The following is a 21244-nucleotide window of genomic DNA, read 5'->3' as shown; positions in this document are numbered from 1 at the left end:
CAACATAAAAACACATTATAATCTGTTAACAATGCATTTATCTGGGTATCCACTCAGGTACTATTTATTTGACAACAAAGTAAAGGGAGAAGCCAACCAGTGGGGTTACATACAAAGCAAAAGTTGTTTTAGCATGGCGTTCAACCTAAGGCTAGCTTTCATGTAATTTGCTCTAAAACGTAACATGGTCCCTTACTGTAACACAGCAGTACCTTTAACTGAAATCTTACATGTTCTATCTGCAAAGTGAGCTGTTACTTTTTCACCGGGAAAGCTTTGAAAGTTACCTGTGGGGTGCTAATGCTGTTAGCTGCACTGAGCTATGGTGTCACGTCTTTCTTCCTCAGCCAAACCGGCGCGTTTCAGTTTCTTTCGGGTGCGCCCCCTGCTGTCGGGAAGTCTGAACAACAACAACAACTCTTAATGCATCACGTGACTTTTGGCACAAATTTACCGCAGCGGTGGTGGGATTGTTTCGTACTGGAGCAGAGGCTGCTTTGTGCGAGCAGAGGCAGTTTTGTACGAGCACAGACCGTTTTGTACCCGAGGAAAACTTATAAATGATATTTTGAGTGCAAGGTTGGCGAACAGTTTGCAAAACAATTTTTTGTGTGTGAAACATATCTTTTTGTGTGCAAAACAAGTTTTATTTGTGTGCAACTCATTTTTTTGCTTACAACGTTTTGTCAAGAAATTATCTCCATACCACTGGAGCTAGGCGGAGCGATACATGCAGCTGGCTGTTGTCAGGTTAATAATTTACATGGCGAACGAATCTTCATCAGCACAGGAAGAGTGTTTGTATAGTGAAGGATGCGATTAATTGATGTTATTACTGGGTTGTTGCTGAAATATTAGCAGTAGCAGTTGTGTAAATTCAGTAAAAGAGGCTCACTTGTGCAGTTTTGTCCAAAAACAATTGGCAGTCTTGTTTAGTTGGTGTTCAAAATGTACTAAAGTATTAAATGTGTAGAAAGCAACATATTTTCCCTATACTGTTGCAAATACAAAACAGCTTAATGGGGATTGAAGTGAAATGTTCATAACTTTAAAGTTACAGCAATACCGATCTCCCTGAGTTCTGAAAATAACAACATAAGACCTCATGAAGTAGCCTCGTGAGACCATCCTGATCTCGCGAGCTTTCAAGGTTTCACTCGCAGATCAGTCTGGCTCCGTAAAGAAAATTTGGAGCCGTTCACCAAACGAACGTCCAATCAGCGTTGGCTTTGAGGCGGGTTGAGGTGTGACGCAACGAGAAGCGACAGTTCAGTCTAAAGAACATGGCGGCTTCAGCCGATGAAACTAGCGTTAGCGCGGCTATCGAGCAAGTTTTATCAGAATTACAGAGTATTTCTTTGCTGAGCTAACGAGCCTTTACCTGCAGCAGCAAGAGTAGCTTGGCTTGTGGTTGTGTTTTCGTCGTTGCTCTGTTACGAGCGACGACGAATCTGATTGGTTTATTTGGCCCGTCTATCACCAACATAGGCCAATCAGCTAACCAGTATTTTTTTTTTTTTTTTTTTATTTCTTTTTTTTTATTACAGAAATTAGAAAGTTACAGTTCACGTTTGCATGAAGGGAAAACAAAAACAGTCAAAATAAAATAAAATACATAAAAGACACATTTCAACAACAACAATTAAACCAACCAGTATTTTCGCCCCTTCCCAAAATTACTTCAACGGAAGGTTTCCAGATGGATATGCGGAGCAAATCTATCTGGCGGAGTCAGGTAACTTATGAAGACCCTGGGTCATAAAGATCTTGTGCCTTGTTTAAATCTTCAGTGTAATCTGAATGAACTTTATATTTCCATATATAATTTTTTGCTTTCCCTTTACAGTTTTCTATGCAGGTTCTTACTGTGCACGCGCAAAAAAGCTCATATTCCATATATTTAAAAGAGCTGCTTTATTGTGTGCTTTCTCTTTAAGAAGGCTACACCAGGGACAGGCCTACATCCCCCACAATTCCAAGCGGCACAATCCCGTCCTCGCACAAGCGGAGCGACAGCAGCAGCAGCAGCAGCACCTGATCCAGAGAAGATGACGGGCTGTGCTCGCAGAGGGTGAGTTAGCGGTGAGAAGGTTTAGTTTCACCGGGAGAAATGTCTCTGTCGTCCTCAGACTCGACCAGCCGGAGGAGAAGGACCGCAGAACAGGCGCAGGGTGAGCCGACCATGCTCCTTATTTACGCTTAACTAGAACGCTAAACTTTATTATAACCTACTGACTGTACCAATAATAAAAGTGTAAGCCTGCAACATTCTCCATCTTTATTTCAGTACTCACGTTTTAGTCGTTACTTACCGCTTTGCGGGAGCAGAGCAGGAAATAGTCAGTCACATTGTATTAATTAGGAGGTTTCCTGCCCGGAGTGGCTCTGTTTATGTGCGTAGGAGGGTATTAACTGTGACACAAATAGGCGCACAAACTCCGGACTTAACTGTTGGTTATTACCATCCACAGCTCAAATCTTTACTATTTAAATGCATATGAGAAGAGTTTAATAAATATGTAAAAAAAAAAAAAATTTAATATAAAAAAATAGAAATGCTGTAATTGTCTAAACACAAATAGGTTATTACATATCTATCTATCTGTCTGTCTGTCTATCTATCTATCTATCTATCTATCTATCTATCTATCTATCTATCTATCTATCTATCTATATAATCAAACAGGTGGAAGGAAACTCCATGTAATCTATCTATCTATCTATCTATCTATCTATCTATCTATCTATCTATCTATCTATCTATCTATCTATCTATCTATCTATCTATCTATATATATATATATATATATATATAATCAACCAGGTGGAAGGAAACTCCATGTAACAAAATGCTTAATGAACAGTAATTAATGATATTATTTTAAGGAGATTTTCTGACTTAGACCTCAGATTTCTTTAATTAGTTGACAATCTAAGCAGGTATATTTGCATTTCTCGGTCATTTAAAGGTGTAACACTGACTCTCTCTACGTTAAAGACATTTACTAACTGAAATCATCAACATCCTGCTCAGTCTCACTCATATTTTCACACTTACCTCATGAAGCTTAGAGAACAACAGAAAAGTAGGAACCAAAACCAGACTCTAGTGTGTGGACAATGTTTCCTTTGCTGGTAAAAGGGGAAGTCAGAATGGTTGTCTTAACTAGTAATGTCTTCAGTGTTGTTATATTACCGATAGAAATAAACACACAAAACTGGGGCTATTGCTCTTCCATTTTACAGATTGAAGTGACCAAATGTATCATCAGAAAGAACCACATGTTGACCTAGAGTTCAGACAAACTTTGTTCTATACCGTGTAGATATGCGCTAATCAATCAGAGAATTTTCCACTGTCTGATCGGCAACCAGCAGGCCAGATACACAAAGAGGTTTTACATCGTTTTTCTATTCATTTAATGCATAAAAATCAAATATTGTCACCGTCTTTGTTTTTTAAATGTATCAGTCCACAGCGTGTGCGTTAATGGACTTTTTAGAGTTTAACAAAATCAGCTAAAGGTTAGGGAAATATACTTTGATGCGTTAGTGTGGGATGATTTTGTGAAACTACTCACTCTATAAAGGGGCTGCACCACATTTTTTTCTTTTTTTACGGGTTTTAGTCCTTTATAGAAATTATAGGAATCGGCTGTTCAAACCTCAGAAGAAACCAGAACAGCTGGTATTGGCTTTGCATCTTTAACACTGTCTATAACAAAAAAGAAACACATAAATCCTTTTAATTTAGAGAGAAAATGTCAGTGTTACACCTTTAAATGACCCAGAAATGCAAATATACCTTCTTAGATTGTCAATCAATTAAAGTTTGAAACTGTTTGAAACTGAAATTAATAACATTATTAATCAAAGCCTGGTCTGTGTATATAGTCCATCCATTTTTTTTCAGTACAAAGTAAACGGGTTCTTCTTATGATTGACCTTCGCTGTTTTCCTCTTTAAAGATGAACTCGCATTTCAACTAAAACTATAACTAAAACTATAAACTCTATAAACTATAAACTCTACTGATAAGTGTTTATAGTCGGATGAGACAGAAACTAAGAAAAGTTTGGATTTACACCGTACAAGCTGTTAAGAAAAGTAGTGGCGGCATCATGGTCTGGGGTCTGGTCTCCTTTCAGAGGAATTGATAGATTAAACAAACAAAGAGTTTAAGCTAACAAGCTGAAAATGTTGGTGTCCCGCTAGAGAAATAATCTAAACCACACCTAGAGCTGCTTGTGAGAAGTCTGATTTATTTTTACAGCTTCAAGTTGGCCTTCCCAAACTCCCGATCCGAAATCCATGAATCGTGTCTTGATTCGCAGCTTTTGTATTTCAAACAATTTAATGAACTGGTTAAATAAAGCACAAATCAGGATGTACTTAAATTAAATAATTTTTTCCCCTTCAAATGTCATAGCTGCAGCAGTTAGTACACCGACAAGTTGATGAGACTTGTTTCAGAATGACTGCGCAGAATAACAGGGGCTGCTTCTCAGGAATGAAAGGCTGCTGTTCCTACAGCAGCTTGAAACATCCATCCATTGTCTGGTGGTGGTGGTGATGTGGTGGTGATGGTGGGGGGGGGGGATCCTGTCTCTGGCATTCATTGGGTGAGAGGCAGGGTACACACAGGGCGACACACCATGCACACGCACAAGGGCAATTTGGGTAGATCAGTTCACCTTACAGTCCTATCTTTGGACAATAAAAGAAAACTGGTGTACCCAGAGAGAACCCACACGTGCACAGGGAGAACACAGGCCAGGGTTTCTGCAAGGCAACAGTGCTCCCAATTACTAGGAGCATTCATGCTCCTACTAATGTAGCTAATTTAATGTTTGCAATATAAAGTTTTAATTTGAGACAAAAACGTTGAGTCATTAGGATTTAGTTTTGTTTATTTTAATCAGAGCTGCACAGCACATCCACTTGCAAACAGTATCAAAATTGTATTGTATTAAATACTGCAGTTCCAAAAGGGCTGCCTGCATGCAACGTTTGGTGGGATGTTATATTTCAGGCGCCGCATGTTCACTCTCTGCCCGCCAGTAGAGTATTCGGCCAGTTCAAAGGGCTTTTACTGCCCTCGATGGCAAAAACCCGATGCATGTGATGAGACATCATAAGGATGGGAAAAGAAAAATTATATCGTAACTACATTATTATGTTGCGGTCCTAATTTTCATTAAGTCACTTGATTTTTATTGTTGTTCCTAAACAATGACTCACCTTCGTAATCTCGTGATTAATCATGTAGCTTTATTTATGACAAGTAAAATGTGAAAACGTCGGAAAGAACCTCCTGTTTGGTCTTGGCTGTTTAAGGACATGCTGTGTTCGCTGTGACTGAAGGTGGTAAGACCCTCTGCGGGTCTTCTCACAGTCTTTGTTGGTGTTTCAGATCCTTCATGTGTTCTTGATCCTCACGCAAACTGTCCACATGGAGAGATCCTTGACCCGCCGCTGGACACCCGTCCACCACCCGGTCCGTCTCCACATCACTCCTCATGTCCGGCAGCAAAGTGCTCGTCTGGACAAGCGTGTAAGTCTAATGTGGCAGAAAGCGCCGCGTCTGAGCAGCGTTCCCAGCCTGTCCGCGCGTGGCTAAGCGGTCGGTTTCTTGCTTCTTGCTGCAGGTGTGAGCCGGCATGTCTGTGAAGAGAGCTGGGAGGAGATAAAAAGCAAGAAGACCATCAAGGCGGAGAATGAGGTTGAGGCTAATAAACTGGTCAACAACTACAGGGTGAGAAAAACTAGTGTTCTTTATTTCTTTCTTTCTTTATTTTTTTAAAGTTGGTGGACTCCAGAGGGGTGGTAAATGTCTTACTTGGCGTGTGCATCAGTTTGGTTTCAGAAAGTGGAAGAGCCACGTTACGGCGCGACCGTTTGAACACCGCTCAGACGTTGTGAAGGAGCTTTATTCCGAGCTGAACGTCGTCAAACCACACTCAGGTCCAGGTGCGGGTCTTCGGGTCAGACTGCTTGCTACACAGTTGTTTGAAATCGGCTTGATTTTGGCCAGCCGTCTGAGCTGAACCGAAAAGGGACTCAACCATACAAATCTGAACTTTTAAACTGAATCAGAGTAATAAATGTTACTTTTTGATGACGTGCTAGGGACCTGAGATGAGTGTGTGTGGGATTTCAGCAAAGAAATCTCACATTATATGTGTGTTATTGTTGATGAGGATGTGAAAGCTGTATTGGAAGACGTTTTGGTCATCTCTTTCTTTGCCGTGTTGCTCCCACACATTTATACTCCTCTATCCAGAGTTTTTTAAAATGTAACACACATATAGCAAGCATCCTCACCGGAAGAGGAAACCTTGTGTTTGACACTTGCTGACAGATCAGAAGAATCGTTCTTATGTCATTTTCCATTCCTAACTAATGATACATTTTCAAGTCTGCTTGTTTGACTCTCCGTTTTCAGGTCAGTTCGTCACATGCGGAAATCTTGCCTATGTGCTCCTCTTTGGGTGGTGGGTGTCTCTGGTCTATTTTTTGGTCGGCATTCTGATGTTCAGCACTGTTATCGGTGTACCCTACGGTAAGTGGGATGCTTCTTCAGATATAGTGTTAAAAAGAAGGTCCCTGCTTTATTCCTACTCTTTTCATTTTTTTTATGACTTCAGGGAGGCTTTGCTGGAAGCTGTGCTGCTACTTCCTCTGGCCGTTCGGAAACACAATCCACGAGGTACTGCCTGAGCTCAGCTTCTTTCCGTTGCAGCTTGCTGTAAGACGGAGTCCTGCTCAATCATGTTTCTGCATTATTGCAGAAACATCTGACTATCTGACTTGTGGTGAAGAAAGCAGAAATCCTTTTTTTCCCCTCACTAAAACCACATGTTTTGAAAACTCCCAAGTGCAGGTAATTTTTGCAATCTTGTGGCGGAAACTCTGCACACAATCGCTTCTAGTTAGTTTGCTCATCAAAGATGTAAAGGGTAGAGCCTATTTCTGTGTTGAAGTATGTGATTATTGACATGCATTTGTATTCAACCACCCACTGAGTCTACAATTTGGTTTAGCTCTGTTCTTTGACTTGTCCATTGTAAGGCATGGAGATAAACCAATGCTGTTGTAGCTCTGGCTGTATTATTAGGGTTGTTGTGCTGCAAGGAGAACCTCCACCTGACAATCTAAAGTTTTTTGCAGCCTCAAACAGGTTTTCTTCCAGGATATATTTAGCTCCATCTAACTTCCATGTCAATGCTGCAGAAACGCATCCCCACAGCACGATGCAGTCACCACTTTATCTCATTGTGGGGATGTGTTCAGGGTTATGTCTTATGCGCACTATTACCGTATTTTCGGAGGATAAGGCACACTTAAATTTTTTTTTGAGAAAATCCTTAAATTTTCTCAAAAATGAATGGTGCGCCTTATGTTTACCGTTGTCCTTACTGACTGATTTAATGTGGTATAATGCGGTCAAAAATCTGTTCAAATCTGTAAGTACGACTCTGGTATGCAACGCAGTCGCTCCGCTCAGTGGATATTCGGAGCATTACGGTACACTGTGTCACTACCTGATCAGACACCTGAGCTGTCTACAAGACTGCCTGACTGTAATGTCGATACGAGAAGTGCATTCATGTAAGGCAGCCTGTGCCTGGAGTATGTGCTACCAACAATAAACCATGTAAGTTAATTTAATGTAAAAGTTACGTTTATTTTGCCTTTATGTTAGAAACTGGGCAGTGTAGTCCAACTACTCTGTCCACCCAGCAGAAACGGAGCTTTCTATGTGAAACATGGTGGAGTGATATTACACACTTGGAAAGAATATTTAATGCACCTTTTGGCCCAGAAAATGCAGAACTTTTTCTCCACTCAAAGTATTTGTTTGCCTAAAAGCTCAGTTTTGGTCTCATCTGACTAGAGCCCTTTTTTTCAGATGTTTTCTGTGTCCCAAGACTTGTGACAGACTTTAAACGGGTCTTAATTTGACTTTCTACTTTTTTGCCACTCTTTTATAAAAGCCAGATCGGAGGGGCGAAAGACTGTCTATGAGACTTTTGCTGTCCTGGTAGGTCTATAGTTGTGGAACACTCTTCCCTTTTTGAGATTTTGGACTGAAATGAGCTCTCTGTCCAAAGCTTGGGATGTTTTTTTATAACCTCACCTTGCTTTAAACATCTCCACAGCTTTCTTCCTGACCGGTTTGTTCCTTGGTCTTAATGATGCTGTTTGTTCACTAATGTTCTCCAACAAGGCCTTCACAGAACAGCTAGATTTATACCAAGGTTAAATCACATACAGGTGGGATCTATTACCAAATTAATTGACTTCTGAAAGCAATTTGGATGTCTGAGCAAATGGGGATCAATGTGATTTAATGTCACATTTTTCAGATTTTTATTCGGTAAAAGAAATTGTAAACAATTTTTGTTGTTTTCAGGGAAGGCTTATTTTTTTATCAAAGGAAGCATATTCTGCTGTAGATATATAAAATAATATATAATTGCCCCACCAAGTACTCATCTTTGAATAAAAAAGTTATGAACCACTGTTCCCTCAAAGCTGCGCACCATGCACAATCGCGCACTGCATCTGGAATAAGCGCGCACAGTAAATCTATGCAGCGCAGAAAATGAAATCCAAGCTGAACTGTAAAGAAAAGAATAATAAACAAAGTTATTTTGTACATTTTTGCCGCTCTGGGGAGAAGGTTTTCCACATTCTCACTCTGTGTGGGCCAGGTGCTGATCAAAGCGCACCAATGATTGATGGGTGGGACAGACGCCTTTACTGGGCAGGTGGCGGTGTGCGTCTTTGTTACTCCTGCTGCATGTCAGCTGTTTGTGAGGCTGTGTTTTTTGGGATCTTCTTATCTGAGATCGTAAGTGCCGTTTTTCAACCAATTTGGTTGGCCTTTGAGCGCTACACCTGCTCTTTGTTTCTGGAGCGCTGTTGCTCCGCTGGCGTTATCAGCTGCAGTTGGAGTCCTTTGCAGTGACGCCTTCTGCTGGTTTCTGACCAGCATCCTTCTTCTACCTCCATTTTTGAAAAGCAACTGTGTTTATAAATGTCTTATTTTATGAGTGCATGTCTGAGGACTGCAACAGTATATATAAATGGCTTGTATAGCACTTTATCAAGTCCGACGACCACAAAGCACTTCACGCTACGGTCAGTCATTCACACATTCACACCCTGACGGTGGTGAGCTACATTGTTACCACAGCCGCCCTGGAGCAGACCGACAGAAGCGAGGCTGCATAGCACCACATGCTGGTGCTAAATCTCATTGCACAAAATGTATACAATTTAATGGCCAGTAAAATTTTAACTCTGAAAGATGTACATGTCTCTCAGTTCTTCTTTAGCAGAATCTTCACTCTGACATAAAACATAATATACAGCTCATTAAAAAAATTCCACGATTTTTGTCTTTGTCATGTAATCGGGTTAAATCGGTTGAATGTGAATGAAGTAATTTAGTAGGAATTGTTGCAGTAATTTGATTATTTTAGTAAGCCATGTAACTTGTTAAAATATCAGGTTTTGGACAGATGTAATACTGCTGTAGCACGTGTGATGTTGCTCATAGAGGTCCAGTGAATGCTCAGACACATGACAAATTAGGAGGAACATTGGTTATGACACTGTTGAACCTGCAGTGAGGTTTTTAAACCTGACAGATAAAACTTAGAACCTGATAAACTCAAGATAATTTAGCCCTAGGTTTAAGAGGATGTCCCTTTTCCCTGCACAACTGGATCTCCTGGGTTTTGATTGTTTGTTGTGTGTCAGGTTCAAACACCTAAAACATTCATTAAACAAACACAAGGAGGAGAGACAACAATGAGGTTAGTTTTCATAAATCTTGCAAGGAGAGGAGCGGATAAAATAATTCTATCATTGTGAAATTGCTTAAACTACACTGCTTTAGAGGTTTAAAGAAATAAAATAATGATTCATTGCTTGTTCAGTTGTTATTCTGTTTTTTTTTTTTTAGGAAAATAGTACATATATCAGATAATTTCAAATTTACAACTCAAATTTGACATTATTAAGTAAAATATTAAGTTACAGGATCCCTGAAGGGTCATCAACATTTTAAGTACCAACAGTCACACTGTTATGGACTGATATTCCTCCTAAATTTTTCATGTCAGTCTTAAACGACCCCCGTCTTGAAAAAGAAGCTCTGAAAGTAATGTTTCCTGATGTGCCTTGCATGTAATGGGTGGTGACAGAGAAATAACTCCTCGCTATGGTTGTGTTTGCCCAGATAGGAAACACCTTGAGAAGATGTAGTGAGGACGGACCAGACTATGAGTGCAGCGTGGAGACGATGGAGGACAGCTTACCCGTTCTGCTGCCTTCAGCCACAGAGGGACCAGCTCCAGAGATGCCAGAGAGACCTCCTCGCTCTCCTTACTGGGTAAATACTTTGGAATGAGCACAGAAAACTACACGGACAGCTCTGAGTGTTGGTCATTACTGTGCAGACTGACGGAGCTGTATGCGGTGCAGATTGTTTAGGCTTTTAGAGATAGCTTTGTAATGTGTGATTGACGGCATACGGGTTGAAATTCGGTTGTGCCGTTGAGTAAATGATCAATCTCGTGATCATTTAATCAAAGCTCTGGTTGGATTTTGGGTGGTGGTTGGATTTGACATATACTCAGGGATGTGTATTAACACAAAGTGCTCTCTTGGTTATTAAGCATCGTCTGTCCACCTACGTCTGGCTGCTGCTGGGTTATCCTCCCCTGGCTATCGTTCACTCCCTGGTCTGCTTCGTCTCCTGGATCCTGGTCTTCACCATCCCGGTGTCCAAGATGAACGCCCAGACTCTGAGCGTCATTCTGCTCCTGCCGCCCGAGGACGTCTTGCTCTCCACCAGCTCTCACAGGACGGTAAAGTGCTGATGACGTGTTCATTAGCGACCACATCCAGTTTAGTAGGGATCCATCACTTTCTTTGTGCTTTTAACCTGACCTGCAGAACCAAGGCTACGAGACCAGAGCTCTGCTGTGCTGCTACTACGCCGCAAACTGGTACTACTACAAATACACGGTTGATGGGATCAACGTGTTTGCTGTCAGTATCCTTTGCTATTACTCTGTGTGTGTATGTGTATGTGTCAGTGTTGTAGTACTCGAGTCCGAGTCATTAGCTAAATTTAGAGACTCGTGACTTGTCTTGGACTTGAGCACTGATGACTCGAACTTGGACTCGGACTCCTACATTCAGATCATTCTGACTCGGAAATTGAGAAAAAGACTCGACTTTTTTTATATCATTAGGCTATAATTTTAATATGTCATTAGAAGATTATTTGGTGTATGATTTTAATATCTAAATTATTAGTGCAATGGAATATTACTGCTTCATGTCATACATCACACGTCACGGCATGTTCCTACAACAAACGTTAATTTTCACTGCGGCATTGATCAATAGTGACTCGACTCGGACTTGACTCGGATGAGTAGTGGACTTGACTCGGACTCGACTCAGATTTTTTTTAATGACTTGGACTTGACTCGGACTTGAACACTGGAGACTCAAACCTGGACTCGGACTCGAGGCATAGTGACTTGACTACAACACTGGTGTGTGTGTCATGACAAGACTTGTCAAGATCTTTGACTCAAACCTCAGACCTCCTCCCTCTAGTTATAGTTGCCCTGGTGATCGGATATGTTGACAAGGAAAACAAGTTTGCTAGTTCAGATGTCAAGTTTGCCACAGCGATCTGCTCCATCATACCTCTCTCTTATTACATCGGTATGGGCATCGCAAGGTAAACGACAGACATGGTCCTTTACACCCGCGGGGGGGGAACGGATTGGGTTTTCTCTGATCGTAATTTGTGTCGATCTCTGCAGCATCAGTGCCCAGAGTAACTTTGCTGTGGGCGCAGTGGTCAACGCCACCTTCGGCTCCATCACAGAGCTGACCTTTTACATCACGGCCCTGCTCAGAGGCCACCGGGCAGCCAATCCCTGTCTGCAGGAGGTCGTAAAGGCGGCGCTGACTGGAACGCTGCTCGGATGTATCCTCTTCATCCCTGTGAGCACAACGGCTCTTGTCCTTCATTTTTGATTTTACATTTTTTACAATCTAGGATATATTCTAAACTAAAAAACACCTTAAATATACATATTAAAGCTAGAACATTAGATTAGATTAGATTAACTTTATTGTCCCAAAGGAAATTTGATTTGGGTTACAGACTCTGGCTGCTACATAGTCCAAACTATGCGTCACACTGCATTCACACATAAAACACTACTATAAAAATTCCATTATAAGACAATAAATAGATACATAAAGGAGCATGTTACATTATATTCACAATACAAATTTGAAGAGAAAAAAATAATAATAATGATGATAATAAATAAAGATGTATAAAAAACGTTGTTCTAAAAACATGTACAGATTCTCTTTTAAACTGTATTTGTGTGAAACTAAGTCCTGGTTATAACTCTGGGAACATTTTACATAAACAATTATTTAATGGCTCTTACATGTGTAGCTTCATAAATTATAATAGCAGCAATGTTAATTAATTTAAAAGGGAAACGTGTGTATTATATGTAATCATTACACATAGAGCGAAGCATTCGCTCTATGTGTTCATTTACAGTCACTGACACCCACCACAAAATATTAATACTAAAGAAGCTGGATGCTCTACCTGGGCGTAATAACAGAAAGGACAAATGTGAAAGAAAAAGATGCGGAAGCAAATTGTGTACTTAGACATTTTTGAGTCTTTCATGCTGCCTCTGTTGAAAAGCTTCATAAAGATATTGATTTCATTTTCTAACAGTTGTCAACACTTGTTAACACTGCCAGACATACCAACACATTTTGTAAAGAACATGGTATCACTGTGTTTGATTGGGCAACGAATGTGCCTGACCTAAATGTCAAGAAAATGAGAGACACCAAAGCCAACAATGCAGACGAGCTGAATGCTATTAAAACGATCTGGGCTAATTAATACAAAAGAAACCCCTACCAAGTGTTGAGTACATAAGCTACACACTACATACTTTTCAATAGGCAGACATTTTGTATTAAATCTTTTAATTGGTCTTATAAAGTATTTTAATTAGCTGAGAAACTGAAATTTCAGTTTCCATTTGCTGGAAGCCATCAAAGGTACCAAAAAACAAACAAACACATTATACATCACCCTGTGTGACCGATCTAAACAATATATACGTTTAACTTCTCAATTTGTATAAATTAAACAAATCAAGTTTTCTATCATATTTTAATTATTGAGTTGCACCTGAAGTTAGGGGATAAATGGACACATAGCAACAAATAACCTAATATAACTTATAAACATTAACGTGTACATTTTATGAGGTACCCAAATGAACCATCTTTTTATTTTCAGGGCATCTGTATGATAATAGGAGGTCTGAAACACAGCGAGCAAAGATTCAGCAGTCGATGTACAGGAGTGAGCTCCGCGTTGCTTTTCATTTCTGTCGGAGGTGGGTATTCAAATACCAACAAGTCTTATTTTGACAACATTACAACAAATTTGATGTAATATTAAAGGTGCATAGCGCAAGTTCCTGGACTTTTGCTGACATCTGCCCCCTCTGGCGGCTAGTTGAAATGACACCAGCATGCGCATGGGAGAGGAGAAATAAAGCTAGCTGTTACGACTTCATAGGTCTTTTATTTTAGAGTTGTAATGTCTTCTCCACTTTGAGTCATCTTGTTACTGTAAAGTGCTATATCAATAAACTTGCTTTATCTTTTGAGCTAAGAAAGTTAGAAATATTATTTTGATACATAATATTAATTTAGAAGTAAAATTTTTATTCTGAACGGAAATTTTTCATACTGAGTCAATAGTAAAACATTTTAGGGGAAACACATAGCTACCCTGTTAGTTGGTCAATAACAACAGGGGCAGACTGGCTATCACGCCACTGCAAAAATGCTGGTCCGGTCCGCTCAGCGATCACAAAGGTCCGGGTCGCTCTTAATAACAAAAACCAACCATGCAGTTCATGCTGCTAGCTCACTCGGGTATCTGTCAGGCTGAAACTCCCACAGATTGCAGTTGCGAGAGGGAAAAGACAGACACACACCCCTCCTTTCATTTTGGCTCTCTGTCACAGCAGCGCTGTTGCCAGCGACTTTTCAGACCTCTGCTCCACCGATTTATTCATTAAAAAAAAAAAGCAGCTTTTCGTCCTTTTTTCTGTGTTTTTGGAGACTTCATGTGACAGCACCATTCGCTCTCCAGTTACTTGAGGGAGCTGTGATTCCCTTTCCACTTCTGCAGTCAGTCTGTCAGACAGCTGCTGCTGCCTCGTCCTGGCAGGTATGAAGCTTCATCATACCCACCTGCAGCCAGAGCTATGTCAATAGATGGAAAACTATGTGGCCGTGAAATAAATTTTCACAAGAAAGCGGTGCACTGCAAAAATAGAGCTAAATATTAAAAAAAAAATTCTTAAAAATTAGAGTGTTTTTCCTTGATTAGAGCAGGAAAATAAGATTATTTACCAATGGAATAAGATTTTTGCACTTAAAATAGAAAGAAATTAATCTCCATCATCTTATTTTAAGTACAGTATATCTAATAATCTTATTTTAGGGGTAGAAATACTCATTCCATTGGCAAAGAATCTCATTTACCTGTTCAAATCAAGGGTAAATACATTCATTTCAAGAAAATTTTACTTATTTTTAGTTCTCTTTTTGCAGTGTGTCAATTCAGTGAGCAGCAGTACTGCAGGACCTCATGCTGGCATGGAGGTGGTGCAATAAGGAGTCAGAGCAGGGCAAAACGGAGCTCCCTCCATTGTCTGAAAACTTCCCTGATTTACTCTGGTCCTCTCCCGTTGCCAATCAGTCTCTGATTTTTCCCTTTTCGTCGCACTAGCCATTTAAATTTTTAAATGGGTCATTGATTTGCATCTGACTTGGAAAGCTCTGAGGAGGACAGTCTGTGATGGGGTCTGAGATGCACTTATGGGAATGAAAATAAATAATCTTTAACTTCAAAACTTGTGCAATGCACCATAAAGGTTAATAATAAATAGGTTTAACAAGACAAAAGAAACCATAATAATTTATAGATTTAAATTCATATAAAGAAACTCAGTTGTTGATGATCAGCTGGCTGTGGTAACTAAGGATTCCATTTTTTTTTGCCTTTTTTAGTTGAGTAAACTTCTTTTTCCTGTGTCTTACAGGGGTTTTTGCACCGACGTTGTTCTCCAAGGCGTACGGGAACCTGGTGTGCGACGCCTGCACCAACAGCACAGGAGGAAACAGCACGAGCAACGCCAGCGGGTCGTTTGTGTGCCACAACTGCCACTACGATCTGGTCAATAGATATCCAGAGCTCACAGACCACATGTTCATACCTATATTTAAAAGTTCAGTCTTCAAAGCTGATTTTTGTCTGTGTTTTTTTTTTCTTTTTTACAGAAAAATGGTACACTGTTCCGTGACCACATCCAGTGAGTCCTGCTTTATCTTCCCAGTTTTTACAGGTTCCTAAAAAGGAAAAAATACTGAAATTGTAGAATATTTACTCAGAAACAGACATTTTTGGTCCTATTCAAAAGAATTTTAATTTGAGCAAATGTTACTCAGACAAATTTACTATTTATAAATGTTCTATGATTAAACTCCAGACTTTTCAAGACTCGGCTTTCTAGAGTTCTCAGTCGTGTATGTTATTTTTTTTACGTTCTATATTTTATAAAATATAAAACACTAAAGATCACCGTGAGGTCATGACAGATATTTCTATGGTGGATGGGGTTAAAATGTGGAACCTGGAAAATCCAGGAAACTGCAAAGAAGGAGGGAAAGGCAGGAAGGAATAAAGTGCATAAGAAAGGAAAGTAGGATGGGAGGAAGGACACAGGGAAGGAAAAAAGGAGGAAGGTAATGACAAGGAAGGACACAGGGAAGGGAAGACAGATGGAAAGACACAAGAAAGTAAGACGGAATGACAAGGAAGGAAGGAAAGGGGCAAGAAAAAAAGAGTATGACAGAAAGAAGGACACTAGGAAGGACAGAAAGGCAAAAGATGATACAAGGTGGCAGAAAATGAAGGAAAGAGCTAGTAAGGCAGAAAAGAGGGCATGTCAAGAGGAAGGAAAGAAGGAGGAGCGGTATCAAACAAGGATGAAAGGACAATCGGGAAGAGAAGGAAGGAAAGAAGTATGGACACAAGAAAGGCAGGAAGGACATGAGGGAGGAAGGAAAGGGAAGAACACAGGAAACGAAAGAAAGAAATGAAGGAGGGACAAATTAAGGGGATGTGGAGGGAAGGGAAGATGTGAGGAAGAAAAATAAAAAAAAGGAAGAACAGAAAGACATAACCTGTACAGGCAATAGGATAGAAATAAATTCTGGAAAAACATTTTTTCATACTTTTCCAGATCTGGAGAGTATAGAAATTAAATCCCATATTCTCCCTGTGTGTCTTTGCCAGGCCTCTGGTGTACACGGTGTCCGCCCTCCTGCCTGCTGCCTACATCATTGGACTGATTTTTACCCTGAAGACGCACTCGCACATTTATAACATCCACGTTGAAGGACAGGGTGAGGCTCACACACGACTCAGTGTCCCGTTGTTACAGTTCTATACATGCATACATTTGAGCAGTTTTTCCCAGAGTGGATTGATATTACAGCAGTCAACACCAGTAATTTTTAAAAAAAAATTGGAGGAAGCAGTTTGTAATTATTGTGGATCGACATCAGCCAGATTTCTGCATTGGAGAAACTAAACAACAACTACATAAGCACACCCATGGGACAGGAGAGCCCGCGGATCGGTGCAAGATTTAGCAGTCCACCCGCACCTCAAGTACACACGACACACTTTTGAAGACAATGGTGTTCAGATTTTAGACAGAAAAAACAGGGTTGTTGTTCCAAAGAAGGGTGGAGGAAGCCGTCTTTGTCCAAAGAGAGAAACCGAAGGGGAAGGGTTGGCGGTTTCAGCTTTCCAGCGTCGATAAATCGGCATTGAAACTCATTTCAAAGAAGTTACACAAGCAGTTTCATTAGGATTCAGATGACCGAGATGATCAATTCACACCAAACAATAGACGCTAATGACCAAGGACAGGGACGAGTGGGTCATTGATTTGCATCTGACTTAGAAAGCTCTGAGGAGGACGGGCCTCCATGTTGCTTAAAAACAGCAGCCCCTAAACTGCAGGTTGCTGAACTACGAGCCTCCAGAGCTGACAAAGACTCCTGGATATGTGTCAAAACACAATAGGTGTATTCACAAAAACTGAGCAAAAGTCTGGTTGCCTTTGATTTAAACCTGCTGTAGTTGTCATGACTCGGATGCCTGTGAACATGCAAAGGGGGAGTGAATTGTGGATTTTCCACATGTATGCGCCTTAAAACCAACCTATCAACAACATTTAACAACTACTATTAAATGTTGGTGTACACTGCAAAAACAGAACTAAAAATAAGTACAATGTTCTTAAAGTTAGTGTATTTGTCCTTGATTTGAGCAGGTAAATAAGATGACTTGCCAAAGGAATAAGATTTTAGCACTTAAAATGGGAACAATTCATCTCAATCATCTTATTTTAAGTGCTGGATGTCTAATTATCTTATTTTAGGGGGCAAAATACTAATTCCATTGGCAGATAATCTTATTTACCTGCTCAAATCAAGGACAAATACACTAACCTTAAGAACATTTTACTTACTTTTAGATCCGTTTTTGCAGTGTATATGCAGATTCTATGCACCAGTCCACACATTTTCAGCAGGTTTCAGATTAACTATCCCTGAAGCCTGATGTTGGCCTGCTTTATCCGTTCCAAATGAAAAATCCTGTTGTCTGTTTGGGATCGTTGTAGATCCTGTAGGAACGTCCATCTTGGTTCAGGTTTCAGCTTTTTAACCCAGGAGTCTTCAACTCTGGTCCTCAGGACTCTCTGTCCTGCATATTGTGGGTGCTTCCCTGCCTCCATGCACCTGACCTAAATAAATTGGGGATTAAAAGGCCTCTGCAGTCCTTGATGGCTACTGAGGAGGTGATGCAATCATTTGATTCAGGTGTGGTGGAGCAGAATCATGTCTAAAACATGCAGGGGGTCCTGAGGACCAGGTTTGAAGACCTCTGGTTGAGCCACTTGAGCTGAGGTTGAAGAATTTGGTGGTAGTCTTTGTAAACTACCATTTCATCCAGTTTACGCAAGGCACCAAAACAGCCCCGCAGCATGATCCTCCCACCTCCATGCTTGACAGGTGTTGCCGCATGTTCTGGATCAAGAAGGACTTGACCTTTGGTGGTTCATAGATCTTTCTTGTTCATTCTAACAAAGTTATTTCTATGAGCCGGTAACAGTTTTGGTCAGATGGTTAAAACCTGGATGTAACTGGATGTTTTACCAGCCCGGTGTCCCCAAACGTCCCCCAGAAATGCCTTTTGGAATGGATAAAAAACGGTTGACAACAAGCGTCTGGAAGGTCCTGACCTCAACAATAAAGCCTGAAATCAACTTTGCGCCCGGTATGCTGCTCACCAGTAGACCCTGATGATCCGTGTCTGTTCAGAGACCAGCCACCATGGGACGGTGGTCCACTGGTCGCGGTGGAGGTCTCTGCTCATCCTCATCGTGGCCACCGTGCTCATGTCTGCCTGCGCCGACCTCGCCACCGAGCACATCCAGCCCATCCTCAGCCAGCCCAACATCTCTCAGGTCGGTGCCTCCGCCGGAACATGCTCAGCTCCATGCTCAGGCTCTCTCCCGTCTCTTCTGTCTGTGATGATGACGCTCTCTACACCTTTCCTCCTCCAGTACTTCATCGGGGTGACCGTTATCGCAATGGTCCCTGAGATCCCAGAGATTGTTAACGGGATCCAGTTTGCACTCCAGAACAACATCAGTTTAAGGTAGTTTCTGTCTTACTAGAGATGAAAAGTTTAAAAAAAATGATTTCTATAAATTTGCTTTTTTTCCCCAGTTTGGAGGTTGGAAGCTGCATAGCTGTGCAGGTCTGCATGTTACAGATTCCAATTCTGGTCTTTTTTAATGCCTTCTGTGTAAGTCACTCTCCTGTCTCTTCTCATTTGTTAATTCTTGAATAGAAATGTTTGGTGACTGACGTCTAACACAATGAGAACCTGTTTGTGCTTTTTGTCAAATAAGGATGTGGGGTTTGTGCTGCTCTTCAGCGACCAGCACATGTGGGCCAGCATCTCCAGCGTCATTCTGGTCAACTACATCTTCATGGATGGCAAGTCAGATTATTTCCAGGGTAAGTCCTGAGCCAGTTTAAAATGTTTAGAAGATTTTATTGAGAGTGCGTATCTTTTTATAGCATCAAAACCAGAGGTGGGTAGAGCAGCCAAAAATTTTAACTCGAGTAGGAGTAGCACTGCTTCAACATATCTTTTACTCAAGTAAAAGTAAAAAGTAGTCAGTCAAGAAATTACTCAATTAAGAGTAAAAACGTATTCAGTGAGAAGGCCACTCAAGTACTGAGTAACTAATCATAACCGATTATTTAATATTTAAAAATTATGTAGACCGACAGAAATCTAAGGTTATGTGCCAATTCTGGTATTTTAAAGACAAAAATAAAAATAATCCACAAAGACATAATTGCAAAACAACAAATTCAGGCAAGAAGAGACTTTTCTAAATCATTTCAACATTAAACTTGAAAACAATACTTACAGCATTTAATGTATATACAGTATGTTAGAACAGTCCAAAGTATTTCCATTGACAATATCTACCATTTACTGTATGTTTATTTGACCTCCAAATGATTCAATGAGCTCAGCTGATGACATTAAAATAACAAAGCTGGTGCACAAACAAGAAGTCTCACTTAAACATAAACTCTAGGTTTTGGTCTCTCTGGTGCATCTTAGGTTAAAACATGTATGTTATTTATTCATGAAGTCATAATATGACTCAAGTAAAAATAAAAAGTACAGTGCAGTAAAATTACTCCTAAAAGTACATTTTGTTCAAAACGTTACTCAAGTATCTCATCCTAGCATTAAGTACCAGATCCCTTCATGTTCAACAAGGGTTGATGTCCAACTCAACAAGCTGTTCTCTTGAATGAGAATATTCTAATAAAAATAAAAAAAACTTTTCAATTTCTTGTTTTAAAGTCCCTGTTTACAAACAATCTTTATCTACAGGCCATTTTTGTTGATTGTGGTTAATGCAGAGAAAAGTCAAATTTAAATTGCAATTATGGTTGAAATAAGACGAAATTTAGATTTTTGGTAAAATCTAAATTGTTTCGCCCTATTCAGTACATGTACGTATCGAACCGACAGGGCGGTACCAGATATTTTCTGTACGATTTTGTGTAGTTATGCCACAAGTTATAGATAAATGGGATTTTTTTTAACAGTTAGACTGCTTTGATTGGTTCCCACTGTGATCCAGTCCAGAAGAGAGCAACCAGCGTCTTTGTAATCTTATTAAAATCTCACTAAAAGTCCCTTTTTGTTTCTTCAGGTACAGCTCTGGTGGTCGTCTACCTCATCCTCCTGGCTTTGTATTACTTCGCGCCGTCTCCAGCCGGCTGTTGAGAACAGAACCGAGTTTCAGCTCAAGTTAGACCTTTTCTTTCTTTTTTACAAACCCGAAGGACAAAATTAGCTAAAAGAAAATTAATCTTTTGCACAGAATCTGATGGTTTTATTGTTGTGTGAAATCTTGAAAGATATGTCTGAAGAAATGTTCTTATTGTAAACAGAAAATCTAACTCAGGAAGGTACTTTTCTAACGTCTTAATACTGCTGAAAGACGTGTAATATACAGGCTAACGTATTTAACAGAGTTGCTTTGTACTCATAAAGTATTGTTTTTTTAAAACTGTGAAAGACTGAAAATCAGTGTTTTATTTTATTTTTTTAAAGGTAAGCAAAGGTTTAATTAGAAACCTTTCCAGATGGGACTGTGGACGTTTGTGCAGGTGCATCTTAATATATTAATGATCAAAGTTAATTTCAGTGGTCAGTTACAAGCAAGGAAACTCATTTATTACACAGACCCCTTTATTTCTGTTAATTTATTTATGGAAAAATTATGTGATAAAAAAGAAGCTATTAATCAGCTGTGGAGTTATCAAATTTAACAGCTACAGCTTGAAATATCTGTGTCATTAATGTACTGAATACGAGTTTCACTGAGTAGAATCACTGAAATAAGCTTCATGTCACTCCAGCTGATTGAGATGAACCTGCGACCGAGCTTTTACAACA

The 21244-nt window shown here is 40.1% G+C and overlaps 1 protein-coding gene across 2 annotated transcripts; it reads left to right on the top strand.

Moving 5' to 3' along the window:
- Positions 1-1992: 1992 nt before the first annotated feature.
- On the top strand, positions 1993-20872 carry LOC105935579 (low affinity vacuolar monovalent cation/H(+) antiporter). Of its 2 annotated transcripts, XM_012876075.3 has the most exons (20): positions 1993-2171; positions 5414-5554; positions 5649-5755; positions 5856-5970; positions 6446-6562; positions 6648-6709; positions 10253-10405; positions 10692-10883; positions 10972-11071; positions 11632-11773; positions 11859-12042; positions 13388-13487; positions 15210-15343; positions 15448-15479; positions 16466-16575; positions 18565-18710; positions 18810-18904; positions 18976-19054; positions 19161-19269; positions 20496-20872. In XM_012876075.3, exons 1-20 carry the CDS (start codon positions 2111-2113, stop codon positions 20567-20569), a joined length of 2253 nt encoding a protein of 750 aa, XP_012731529.2. In that variant the 5' UTR covers positions 1993-2110; the 3' UTR covers positions 20570-20872. The 2 variants fall into 2 exon arrangements, with proteins under 2 accessions (XP_012731529.2, XP_021179020.2); XM_021323345.2 differs by lacking the exon at positions 1993-2171 and having other exon boundaries at positions 5434-5554; positions 5867-5970.
- Positions 20873-21244: the final 372 nt, after the last annotated feature.

The sequence above is a fragment of the Fundulus heteroclitus genome, chromosome 2 (assembly GCF_011125445.2).
Source record: "Fundulus heteroclitus isolate FHET01 chromosome 2, MU-UCD_Fhet_4.1, whole genome shotgun sequence".
NCBI classification, from domain to species: Eukaryota; Metazoa; Chordata; class Actinopteri; order Cyprinodontiformes; family Fundulidae; genus Fundulus; species Fundulus heteroclitus.
This window is presented reverse-complemented; position numbering and strand designations above follow the sequence as displayed.

What these genes read in the sequence shown, in the direction of transcription:
- LOC105935579 (XM_012876075.3), top strand. Translation starts at nt 2,111, where the DNA reads ATGTCTCTGTCGTCCTCAGACTCGACCAGCCGGAGGAGAAGGACCGCA. An exon ending in CCACCAGCTCTCACAGGACG is followed by an intron (nt 10,884 to 10,971) that starts GTAAAGTGCTGA and finishes CCTGACCTGCAG; the next exon opens with AACCAAGGCTACGAGACCAG. An exon ending in CAAGTCAGATTATTTCCAGG is followed by an intron (nt 19,270 to 20,495) that starts GTAAGTCCTGAG and finishes TTGTTTCTTCAG; the next exon opens with GTACAGCTCTGGTGGTCGTC.